General features: G+C 40.5%; 1 protein-coding gene across 1 annotated transcript in view; it reads left to right on the top strand.

Annotated features, from left to right (window-relative positions):
* The window catches only part of ADGRV1 (adhesion G protein-coupled receptor V1), a 489468-nt gene that overhangs the window by 424590 nt on the left and 51358 nt on the right, over positions 1 to 13520 (top strand). The window contains exon 87 of the mRNA XM_045197863.2: positions 8944 to 9065. Within this exon, the coding sequence (XP_045053798.2) occupies positions 8944 to 9065 (122 nt within the window). The remainder of the gene's footprint in view (positions 1 to 8943; positions 9066 to 13520) is intronic.

The following is a 13520-nucleotide window of genomic DNA, read 5'->3' as shown; positions in this document are numbered from 1 at the left end:
ATTCCCTTGCCTCAAACCTTTATCATCGCTCACTTTGACCACTGCAGTAGTTACCTAACTGGTATTCCTGCCTCCAGCATTCTCTCCCTTATTTACTGGCCTACAAGATTAAGCTCTATTTTGATTAGGCCACACCTCTGGTCAGACACTTTAAATGGCTTTCCGTTTCCTGTAAAAAATTATGTATTGCTTGCCCTGGCCTTTGGGATCCCTTCATGACCTAGAGTTACAATTTCTTCTCACTATTTACCTTCATGGACCTTTAACTTCAATCAAAAGGAATAATTTATACTAAGTTATGCATTTGCCTTTTTGTCTCTACTTATGGTATTCCTACTACCGTAAGCTCCACCATGTTCGATCGTAGCTCATCCTCAAGGCCCAGCTGAAATTTCTTCTTCCTTACAAAGGTCCCCCTGATGCCATTGACTGGGAATAACTGCCGTTTTCCCTCATTTTTATATAACTTGATTGTTCCTATTTATCTCCTACCTTTTATTATAGTGCATATCTGTGTATATGTACATATATGATAGTATATATAGTTGCAGATATATTTGAAAGGAATTCCACATGTAATTTATCCTTTTACCTATCACATTTTAGCTAATACATTTTTTTATGCTTGCTAATGAAATATATTTCTCGCATAGCAAGCAATAGCCAAAGTTTATATAAAACTGTTCTAAATGGTCTGTATTTCAACCATTAAATCCTCACTGAATCTACAAAACCTTATTTGGGAGGTGCTAATGTTATTCCCATGGTACGGATGAGTAAATTGTGTCTTCAAACAGTGAAGTACTTTGCCAAGTTCACATACCTGGTAAATGGCCTTCAAATACTATCTCAAGTCCATGTCTATAACCACTCTATTCTCCTGCTTTTGTTAATGAATAAACCCTAGTCAGTCAACCCCAATGCCTGCTTTTAAAAATTTTTAATTGGCTGAAGGCCCATATTTAAAGTAGATATATTCCTTTTAACTGAATTTGACAGAAACAAATTATAAAATTTAATATAAAAAACCTTCAGGAAAGCAAATGACATGATTTATAATTAGTACACATCACCTTCAAGAAAGAGGTACGAGTTGGGTCATAGGGAAAGACTAAAAGTATCGGAGAGCAACTTAAAGACTCTTCTACAGTATTATAAAGAGTGTCAATCAGTGTGCTCGTAAATGAACAAGTTATCAAAATGAACAATATTTGATCCTTACATTTATGTAATTACATAGTTTCCAAGAAGTCTGGTGCTTTCCCTCTCTCCCTCATCACCCCCTCACGATGCCAGAGTTTTTGCAAATACATACTTAGTTTATGTTTATGATAAAGGTGCTTTGACAGCATGAAAAAATTTTTTTTACAAATGTCTTTCACCAACTTTGTAACAAAATCAGCTTCACTTGGTTAAAAAAGAAAAAAAACAAACAAAATGTAGCAGCATCTGTCTAGCCTATTAAAGATGAAATTGAATAATAAAAATAGCTCCATTTGGAGAACTTGGGAAGCAAAACATTGTATGGCTGCTCATTCATTAGTCTTACCTACTGTCAAACCCAGGATACCTAGAGTTAAATAAAATTCCAGTGATCTCACTCAGAGAGAGAGAGAGAGGAAGAGAGAGGGAGGGAGGGAGGGAGGGAGGGAGGGAGGAAGGAAGGAAGGAAGGAAGGAAGGAAGGAAGGAAAGGAGGGAGGGAGGGAGGGAGGGAGGGAGGGAGGGAGGGAGGGAGGGAGAAGGATAAAGTTTTGAGCCTAGGACAAAAATAAACTACAGTATCTAGGACAAAAACAACCAACAGTAACAATGGGAAAAGAAGTGCAAGTAATCCCATTGAGAGAGAAGAACCAAAAGTTTACTTACATTTACTACTGTTATTTGACATCAGCAAAATAGTCTAATGAACTCTTAATGAACAGTTTTAACTCCACATGAAACAGAAAAAAAAGAGTTGGAATTAAAATCTCATAAATGTTAAAGTTTACATACAACATTGACAGATACGGAAAGAAAATTTGCAAAGGTGTATCACTGGGTACAAATCACTTTGATCAAATTACTTTGCTCACTAATATACAACTATTATTAATGTAGGTGTTACTATTTTTCTGGACGGCCACCTTCTCCCTAAGTCATCCACAAGGCATTCAGTCTGGGGATTGCCTTTCTTTCTTAACACAATGGTTTCCCTTTCTTTTCCGTGTAAGGGCTTGGTCCAGGGTTGTTAGTCAGAATGAGCAATAAGATATTAGTTTACTCCCATATGCATAAAAAACCCTGCCACACCTGTGGGTACTATCCCATTGTTTAAATGGATAATGATAAGCCTTTAAATAGCAAAGATATCAGACCACTTTATGGTCTATTATTTTTGTATATTCCTAAAAGCAGCTCTGTAGGTGAGTTTGGTATTAATTTTCTCTATTTAAAAAATAGTTATTTAACAACAGAGACCAGGTGTATCTTCAGAGCTTTTGGAAATTATACATATAACATTTTTAAGACCAAACAATGCCCTGATAATCTGATAGCTGCTGGTGTTGCTGGTGAAAATGAGGCTCCTCTCGAGATTGCAAGGAAGGCATTCCAAGGACCCACGCACAGGAGACTGTGGTGTGGCAGACTTTATTCTAGTGGAAATATTCCGTGGAACCTGGCCCTGGGTTTCAGTATCCCATCTCTTTCTTTTTAGCCAGGGAAAAAGTTCAGCCCTGTCCTCAGCAAGGCAAAAGCAAAAGCCAATGTCTGGAGTTTCTGCTTCGTGTTAAAGCTTAGTCCTTTTGGAGCCCACAGGCAGCTGCTAAGGAGTCTCAGTCCCTATCCAGGTGGCTCAGCTTGTTCCCAGTAGCAGAGTCCACCTGGCTGCCCATCATGTGGCTGCTAAGGCCACATGCCTGTAAAGAAAGAATGAGTGAGTGAATGGGACAAGTGTGGGCTTGAGAGAGAGAGAGAGAGGGAGAGAGCTTCTTTGTTCCCCTGGGATTATGTTAGCTTGGGTTTGGGATGGACCAGGTGATTTTTCAAAAGAACTGATAACTTCACAAGCTTCCACACTCATTCGATAGGTCCACACCATTGTTAGACTTACAGGCCTCTTTGGTCCAGCTCCTCTCCTGCTCCCTCCAACAATCCAGTACTGGCAGAGCAGGGCTGTAATCCTCTGCGGCGTGAAGCTGTAGCATCCTGGTGAAGCAAACAGTTTATTAATTAGCCAAATACCAACAGTAACAATGGGAGACGTGCAAGTAATCCAATTGAGAGAAAAGAACCAAAAGTTTTAACTCAAGTAAATGTTTGAGATAGTATAACATGACAAAGGAAATAAAAAAATAAAACTTGTAGTTGGTTGTAAAGTTTTGTAATATGATGGCCAAATTAAAGAAAGAACCAAATTAAAGAAAGAAAGTAAGCATTAAGTCGACTGGCATTCATCCAGATTGAGGATTGGGGGCCTACCCGAAAACAGTTCTAGGAACTGACATATTTAACACATGGTAAATATTTTCTTGCACACATAGAGTTATCTTTAGAGTTAATTAGGCTGAGTCATTGAGTTAGAATTAACTCAAGGCTTCATTGTTGAATTTAAGACTAATAAACCTTAATGACTGCAGTGTAATGTCCTATCAAACTATCTATAAAATTATAACCGGCTATTCATGGCCAAATACATAGTAACCTAATTTCAAAAAATTATGAGGCCATCTAGTAAGATGCAAAATATGGATGTAGGCAGATTGAAAGATGCATTGTATGTTTTCATTGTATTATAGAAAAGCTAAGTGTGTTGGAGGCTGCTGTTAGGTGCATGCCTGCGGGTCAGTGTTTTGAACGCTTTTACGGCTGAGTAACTAACTGCTAGTGTAATTAGAAAACTAGGTTAAGCCAGTCTTCCATTGTTAGCTGGCTGACTCCCTGTTTGTTTTAGAGGTCTGATCTCCTAAAAACTTCAGTTATAATGTCATTTTATGAAGCACTTATGAAATATGTAGAAAACCACTATGTTGGTTGTGAACTGGTTGATAATTTTCTTTCTCATAGTTCCAAGACTCTTTTCCTCACAGAAAGAAAACAGACCATTTAATCTTTTACTTAAAAATCACAGACCTATTTGACACCCCGCCCCATGCACACTCCATCCCCTGTAAGATAGTATCTGGCAACTTTGAAGTACGTGGTTCAAATGAAATTATTCTAATAACAGGTCGTGCAAGGTCCATGTGGGCATGTCTCATCTAACTTGATTATTCTCCTTAGAATCAAAATTATAGCCTACAAATTGGAAATTATATATAGCTCTCGCAAGGCAAGACCATAATTCTAGGTTTGTGCCATTTTTTTTCAATCCCAATAAATCACACTCAGAGCAGGCCTGACCCCGGACTGTCCTTTAGCATTCAGGGGAGCCCTAAGTCAGGTGTTGACAAAGTACTGCTGTTTAGGTTATCGGCAGACTTTGAGACTCCTCTGAGAATGTGCTCACATTCTTCTTCTTTTCCCCTGGAAAATATACTCTAGGCCATCCTCTGTGCCTCCGGATCCAATATCTCACCTCTGCAGACCCGTCAAAATTAGGATTATCTCCTTCATATGTCAGTGAGGGTCAGGGTAAGTCCATGTAAGAAGATGGTAGATGTAAGCCCCCGTTATAGTTACGTTTACTGTATCTACCTTATGTCTAAGGTAGCCTACCATATCCTGTTTAAATTTCCTTCTGAAGCAGAGGTTTACAAACTGTAGGTCACAATATAATGTGAGTCTCCTTGCGAGCTTTTTTAAGTGGGATGGGATGGATGGGATGGGATGGCATGGCATGGTGTAGGATAGATTAGGATAGGATAGGATAGGATAGCTCAAAGGGAGAGGAGGGGAATAGAAGACACCGAAAGATCCACTTAAAATGGGTTTGTGAGGAAGTTTTCAGTGACGACGTGGATGTGATGGAGTTTAGAGTCTGTAATCTGAAAGCCACCCTCCTCCAAGCGTGATCTTCAGATCACATCAGATAAACAAAAGGGTTCTTTAACCAAACGAGTTTGGGAAATTCAGGTACAAAATAAATTTAAATGTGTTTTTTTTATTACATGGTATTTTGGCACTTCCAGTATGCAAGAGGGGGCCCTCCGTAGCCAGGCACTGTTCTCCTAACTTGACCAAAGTCAGGATGGTGATAAGGATGAGGATGAGAGCAAATTAAGACGTGGTAAGCGTGTGCTTTATTCTAGGCTCTGTGCGGACTGCTTTATGCGTGTGGTCCTCCCCCGCTCCCACCCGGTTTGGCGCAGCATATGACGGGTAATCAGCTGTGGGATAAGTCTGTGTGGATGGTGGCACTAGGACTCAGAAGGAAGAGAAAGCTTGAGAGGAAAGATATTAAATGGAGCTTTGGATTAACTCAGTTCGAGATGCTTTGGAGAGCATCAGGCCTAGAGATCAGGGCCTCAGGAAAGATGGAGGTGAATATTTGGAAATCGTTGGCCCTACAGTGTTCATTGAAAAAAGGTGACTCTTTTTATGCCTACATCTGAAACTAATATAATATTGAATGTCAAATATAATTGAAAAATTAAAAAATAAAATAATTTTTTAATTTTTTGTAGGAAGATGGTGACTCTAGAGGTTATGAATTTAGTAAGGATGGCTAAATTAAATGAGGAACCTGGCACATAATGGAGAGTTAAGATATACAAAGTCTGGCCTGCTGCAACTAACATTTGCAGCTGTATCTCAAGATAGGAGCCCCAGGACTTAGAGTGGGTTCCATTATCCAAATTTTTTTTCTTTTTAATTTTTTTTATCCTCACCTGAGGACATGCTTGTTGATTTCAGAGAGAGGGGGAAGGAAAGGAGAGAGAGAGAGAGAGAGAGAGAAACATTGATGTGAGAGAGAAACATCAGTTGCTTCTCACACTTGCCGACTGGGGACCAAACCTGTATCCTAGGCATGTTCCCTGACCAGGAATTGAACCCATGACTCTTCAGTTTATGGGAAGATGCTTCAACCAACTGAGCCCCACCAGCCAGGGCCCAAATAAGTTCTTAAGAGCTCTCTTGGGAATACGTTTGAAGTAATGAAGCAAAAAGAAAATTCTAAAGTTGGAACCAAATATAAGACTAGTGGTCCAAATTTAGGAATGAGATAAATGGGTACATAAGGTATGTATGGAGTGTTTCTTTGAACAATTTGCAAATCAAATCCTTAAGTTTGTGATTTGTTCCACACACAGTATGCTATGCTGATTTGGCAGTTCCGTGAAATATGTGCCCTGTTGTCTTTTCTTTTAAAGATTTTACTTACTTACTTTGAGAGAGAGGGGAAGAGAGGGAAAAAGAGAGGGAGAGAAACATCGATGTGCAAGAGACACATCCATCAGCTGCCTCTCACACACCCCACCTGGGGATCTGGCTCACAACCCAGGCATGTGCCCTGACTGGGAATCAAACCAGCAACTGTTCAGTTCTCAGGCTGGCACTCAGTCCCCTGAAACACACCCGCCAGGACAGTGTCCTGTTGTCTTTTCTATGAATTTAGGTTTATTTGCTGTGAATAAATATATTTACTGGTGGGTAACTACACATTGTGGAGTTAGTGGTAAGGAAGCTCAAGAGCATAATATTTTCTCTCAAAGAAACGGATTAGATCAATTAAGTATCTTAATTTAGAGCCATATTTTTAAAATAAGACTTTTGATACCTTTTTGTAATTACTTTTTCTTCTAATTTAAAATAATGCATGCCTGTTGTTGTGAATAGACCCATAAATATCTTAAACCCACACTATTTCACAGATGTTTTCCTTGTTTTCTGCTGATGAGTTTGTTTTAGTAGCACATCCGAATTGTTCGAATCAGAAGGTCAGTGAGGTAAAATGGAAACAAGTACTTTAGAAGATTGTAAACACAGGGTAAATGTCAGCCTCATGCAAACGAGGCGTGATTTCCATAATAAAGTCTTCTTTGTTGTCACTGGTGCAAAGCAGTAACTGCTAAGGCCGCAATTACGAAGAAAAGAGATAATACAGCCCCGTACTTTCTTTAAAACTGGCAATCAAATTCATTGAAGTCAGATTTTCTACTAAAAAATAAAGAGATTTTATGTCTTCTCAGTGGCCTTTCCAGACTCCCCTGAGCAGACTGTCCTCATGATAGCAGTCATAAATGGCACAGCCACTTGCTTTTTTTTCCTTTCCACAAGTAATTTCTTTCACTAAAGCCTTTTCAAACGACTCTCTTTTTCACATGAGTGACTTCTTGCTAAATTAAGTACATTGAGGACTTGATTTATTTTCCCCTGTAGGAAAACCTAATCTTGACACAAGTCTGCCTTCTTTGGCATAGTCTTCTGTTTCTTAATTATGGTAAAATACACATAACGTAAAATGTACCATTTTAAATGCACAATCCAGGGGCATTATGTACATTCACAGTGTTGTAGAACCGTCACTTCTATCCATTTGCAGAACTTTTTCATCCTCCCAAACATAAACTCTCTACCCATTAAACAGTGACCCCCTCACCCTCCCACAGCCCCCGCTGACCTCCGTTGTACTTGGTGTAGCTACAGATTTGCCTACTCCAGGCACCTCATGTAAGTGGAGTCACACAATATTTGTCCTTTTGTGCCCCTGGCTGGTCACCTTCCAAAGTGTCAAGAGTCACGAAAGCCAAGGACACACAGGGGAACTTACTGGGATTAAAGGAGGCTCCAGAAACGAGACAGCTGGGTCCTCCTGCTGCAAAGGAAACGGCTGGAATAACTGGCCGGCTTGAACTGGGCCGAGGGCGGTAGTAATGCATGAGTGTTATTTCCCTGACTTGATGGCTGTATTGTGTGTGTGTAGGAGCATGTCTTTGTAGAAGATGCACATTAACCTGTGCAGAGGCTGATGATGGGGGACCAGGGTGGCAATTTTCAAATGGTTCAGAAACAAACTCTGTTGTTATCATGTACTAGCAGCTCTTCCGTAAGCTTGAAACTGTTTCAAAATAAAATAAAATCTAAAAATTGCTACAGTTGTATTTAGTTGTTCTAACTTCTCCAGCACATGTGGACTTTAGGTGTTAATTGGTGATGGTGGGTAGATGTGTATATGGACTTCCAGGTCTGTCGTGGGAGTTGCCAGTGGTGTGGTCCAGACCGATGTCTTTTAACAACTTGAAAATGTATTTATTTGCAGCTGCTAAGATCTGATTCACTTTCAAATCTTTATATAGCTTGTCATTTAAATATTGAAATCCTTTCTTTAAGGTTGTTATTCTAGAACCCAAATATCAAAAACAAGGGGTAGGGGTGATGAAATCCATTGGCCTTGAAGAAACCTGTTCTGAAGAGTATTGAAACAAATTGCCCAGGAAAATTGGGATATTTGTTGGATAGAATAAGCTTAGGGTTGACAGTAGTGAATCCTGTGACTTTATCTTTGCTCTTGACACAAGCTATAAGGTCTGGGATCTTCTTAGAATAAAAGAGATGAGTATATATTTTTCCATCAAACACACACATTTTTATGTCGTTTCTGTTTCAAAATGTAGAGTTGGACTAGACTGATTTTGAAAGCACATTGATACCTGCCTGCCATTTTCTAGTGGCGCTATCTTTTAAAATTTACCTGGGATTTAAAAGTGATTTTTATTCCCACAGTTGTTTGTGTGACTTCCAGAACAGTCCAGCAGGTGGTAGTCTTGGAGAGGAACAGTGCTCCCTCTTCCCCATCCCCGGGTGGGGGGTGGGTGGCTACCAGCAAAACAGGAAGAAGTAGAATTAGCAATGTGCCTTCTCTTCTCTGGTATTAGAATGAGATTTCCAAGGTGGTTCTTTCAAAATGGGTACTTAGGCGTAGCGAGTATCACAAGAAAGGAGTCGAAACTAATTGTGTATATATGTGTGATGATGCCATGTTCCCAAAGCTGAAGATTTCTTTCTTCCTTGTGATTTCTAGAAATCCCCCTGGTTTTGTGTCTCTTTGCCCTGATTTCGCTGGCATGGCTTTGGGGAGGCCTGCACATGGCTTACAGGCGCTTCTGGATGTCGGTCCTCTTTGTCGTTTTCAACAGCCTGCAGGTAAGCTTTCCAGCCGAGTCCTGGCGGCACGCACGCACGCGGGTGAACACGTGGCGTGGGGTTCCAGTGGACAGGAATCAAGTGTCCACACGTAGGTGAATTTGTGCGCATAGTCACAGCACGCAGAGCTGTAGAATAAAATAAATGACGGGGGTTAAATCTGGAATGCCTGAGACAGGGCTGGGCTTCTAACCTGCTGCTTATACAGATAAGGAAAACATATTTACCCTCCTTTATTTGAGAACATCTAAGTAACTGCCAAAACATGTTTTTGTTCGGCAGAATTGATGTTTATGAACTTTGCAGGTGGCAGCCATGGAGGACCTGTGTGTATAATGGGACAGTGGCTGTGTCTAGAAATTGGATCAATTGAGGAATGTTCAATAGGCAGCAATGTTCAGGAAATAGTAAAATGAGAGTGTCTTGGTTCACTAAAAATAATTGACATCCTCTAAGTCTGGAAATGCCCAGCTTAAATTAGTTTTGTGAGCATGCTGAGATAGCATAACTAGAAATTAAAGAACTGTAGCAAAAATTAAAACTGACATATTTTAGTGCTTTTGTTAAATGGGGAAAAGTTACAGCCTGAAATTAACAAATGAATACACTTTCCCGAGTAAAAACTTCTGTTCTAGACTAAAATGATTTCTTGAATTCACCAGAGATATCTCTAAACTGTCCTTATTTTGACCACAGTCTTACAAGGCACTTGTGTGGAAAAACATTAGGACCATGTCGTACAACTAAAATATGACTCAAAGCATATTTAGGTTTGCAAAAGAGACAGATTCTTTAGTGATGGCCTATTTTATAGCAAGGTGCCTAATCAGAACATAATATTGATTTAGGACGGGAAAAAACTCAAAGTGACTTTAAAGTTTGGAATCAAGCTGGCATGCAGACCTCTCTATGGACACAGTTATAACTAAGCCTCCACTGTTAGCACAGTGGGCTAGTGGTGCCAAGACAGGATGAGGGTGACAGCCCTGCTCCTCCAGGATCTGGTGGTTCAAAGGCGTAAACACTTAGCGACGAGCATAAACCATGGCAGGTGCCATGTAAACAAAGTGTTATGAGAGCTGAGTGAAGGGCGGGTTTACTCCTGCCTGTACTAGCATTCCAGCTGATACCCAAAAGTGAGCCACACAAGTCAGTGGCCCTGACTAGTCCCCAGGAAGCCCTAAGGCCTAGTGCAACTAACATCAAGGTCCACGCGAACAACCTAAAGTTGTGTTTTATTTGTTAGACACATAGCAGTACACAGACCGGGTTTTAAGTTTTTAAATATTTGCCACAAACTCTGAATATTGAGAAAGGCTGCATTCCTGCCACTATACTTGGCAACAATTTTCAAGTCCTGAATAGATGCTGCCCCTTTTAGATGGGACATGCGACCTTATCACACCTGATAGACTCAATTCCTTCATTTTGCCTGCCCATCAGTTTGTGACACCTGTAATGTTCGTTAAATAAGTGATGAATGTATGGTTAGAGATGGGTACTTCAGGCAGAGAAAACAATGGTAGCCTAGGCTACAAAAAGAGAAAGTGATACATTTTGCCTAGATTAAGCAAAGGGGTGAGGGGAGCGAAAAAGGTTTTGCAGGTAGAAAGTAGTGGTGGGAGCGGAAACAGGTGGATGGGCTTCACTGCCACATGACTACATCAGGACAGGGTGTTAAACTTCAGCTTTGGGAGGCCATCAGATTTGGGGGTTTTGTTTGTTTTCTTCTGATTTGTCTTTTAAATTTTGTTAGTGGTAAGTTGTTAAAATATGGAATGGGAGTGACATGCTCCTGCCTAGTCTTTATCCAATCTAAGCAGAAAGTAAATATAATATAAGTGATGGTAGGTTGGAAGATGGTGGGGAACGGACTGCTGAGAGTCAGCGGTGGGATTCAGCGGCGGATGGAAACCTGGAGTTTGTAGTTGAACCTGTCAACAATAATGAAGTAAAGTTAAACCTGAAAATTAAAACAGTAGCCAGTATAACCTATCAAACCATATACACAGGAAAAAGTCAATTGAGCTCTTATGGGGGTTAAGTAGTAAAGGAGGACTCCTGAGCATTAAACTATATATTGTAGGGTGATACAAAAGAAGTCATTACAGTCTCTTTGTTTTAGGAACTTAATACAAGCTAAGTATAAGTAAAAACTAAAGCTATTTCAAACTCCTGTTCAATGAGCTTAATTCCATCTGTGTGGCTCTACTGACGTGATGACAGTTTGTGTCACTCTTGCCTGAGTTCTGCCACCCTGGTTCATTCCTGGTACCAGCACTCAATCAATCCTGAATACTTAGACATGGGATTTTGCCACGGTTTACTGGGGTTCATTTAATATAGAAACTGCCTTCTGTCTTCAACTCGGACGTTTCTATGGCATACGGCTGTATAGTAGTAAGATCTTCGAAGTCGGCGCCATGAAAACTTAATGGGTGTGTGTTTTACCAGCCTTTGCATTTCTTTTACTGCCTTTATCAACACCTGGGACCACAGAAGTGTGTTATGTACATATGCGTGGCTACTCTATTTTTCTCAGAGGAGATTACTGCCTCATTTTTTAATCTAGATCATTATTATGCCATAGGTACTCTGAGACTGATGGATGCAAGGTATATTTCTATAACATTCTGATTTTTAATAGTTATTATTTGATGCACTTTTGAAAAGGGCATCTTGGTTACTTGAAATATTTTCAGGAATTTCTTGATCACTTTCTGAAGATTCAAGGTTGAGCCATTAAACTTCTAATACATCTGAGCTTTTAAGAAATCGTGTGGCATACTTTTTAAAGCATAATGGATACAAGTGCAAAAGCAAGATTAAAAAACTGTTCTAAATATGTCTACTGCTATTTTTATTACTTAATAATCTTGTTGAGCATAGGGGCCACCAACAGTGTAAGACTTACCTCCTACTAGCTTACCTGCCCCAGCAGGAAAAGACCTCGTTCCCCAGCAGAGAATTCTGTGAAGGACCTAAATTACCTTCCCCTTGAATCACAGGCTATCCAGAAATTAATCACATGGTGACAGGTACTCTAGCCAAGCCTTGATCATGAACAGTATCCAGTGACAGAAGGAGTGGAGTTTATCTCACGAAACCCACATGGAACGGAATTCCCACCAGAAGAAGGGATTCTTTCACCAATAAGATGGCCAGGGTTGGGGGACGGGCAGCAGTGCCAGCCAGACCAAAGTAACAGATGTCCACTGCATGTATTGTCTCCATGTTCTAGTTCATTGATATAAGTTTGGACAAGGACAGCTGTGGTTGAACCAGTAGGAGATGTCATCAGAGTGATATCAGTTTGTTGTGAATATCTTTGAGATCCATTGTTTAACCAAATGTCTCCCTATGGTCCACGAGAAATTCATAAGGCACTCTACTATGTTTAATATTTTTCTTAATTTCCTTAACCATTAACCCAATAACCTTTATTTTTTAAAAAATGGATTGAGTTTTTCACTTCTATGTAGATTTATGCTAATAGTTATAAATCACAACTTTTTAATACCTGCTTAGTCCAAGGTATATCCAAATTTGTGAAACAGTTAATGGGAGTGATCGCCAGGCCTGACACTCAGTGACACTGGTAGGCACAGGTAAAACACTATCAGTTGTTAAAATATTGAAATAGCTATTGTTTAAACCTTGCATGTGCCCCAGCTCTCTAACTACTTAAGCTAGAAGCATCCACAGACTTCCAGCAGCTAAAAGGCTAATGCTGGGCCAGTTAGGGGAGCTTCAGAACTGACATGGTCACTGGCAAGCAGTGTCCACGGCATTGTGGCTGAGAGGAGAAAAATTCACATGGACTACCAAGTCCTGTGGAGGAAAACGGACAGTACGGCCACTCTCTCAAGAGGAGAGCCCCGACCCTTGCCTTGACAGGCTTTTATTGGCTTAATTTGCATAGGAATACAGGGCATATATGGAAAGCTCATCAATCATTGTCATGCAGTGATAATCAAATAGATAACATTCAAAGAACTATGAGGGCTTTTGAGTCAGGGTCAGACCATAAAACTTGGGGGAAATAAACTCATTTCATGCTTGGACCCTTCTCATTTAAATTGAGGGTATTTGCAAAGCAGGTTTCACAGGATTTTATGCATTCTTTCTTAGGCCTGATCACCCCAGGGAACCTGCCCTTTCCAACACAGGGCCACACCCACCTCCAGCATTGTTTCAGGCTTAGGTTGATCAGGGGAAGTAAGGCAGCCAAGAGATTAGGAGACTTCTTGCAGACAGAATGAGGACTCAGGCCATGTCAAAGCAGAGGGGTGAGGGTCCATCACCCCCTTTCTCCATAGCCCCCCAAGTCCTTCCCTGAGGGCCCCCTCATGACCATGCCTGTCTTAGGTCATCCCTCCCTTGAGGAATCTTACCCATCATTGGCTAACTGGTCATCCACTGGGGGCCAGGCAGGGTGAAGTAAAGTGGGCAGGG

The sequence above is a fragment of the Desmodus rotundus genome, chromosome 1, assembly GCF_022682495.2.
Source record: "Desmodus rotundus isolate HL8 chromosome 1, HLdesRot8A.1, whole genome shotgun sequence".
In the NCBI taxonomy this organism is placed as follows: Eukaryota; Metazoa; Chordata; class Mammalia; order Chiroptera; family Phyllostomidae; genus Desmodus; species Desmodus rotundus.
The sequence above is the reverse complement of the archived record's forward strand: the minus strand, read 5'-3'. Positions and strand labels throughout refer to the sequence as shown.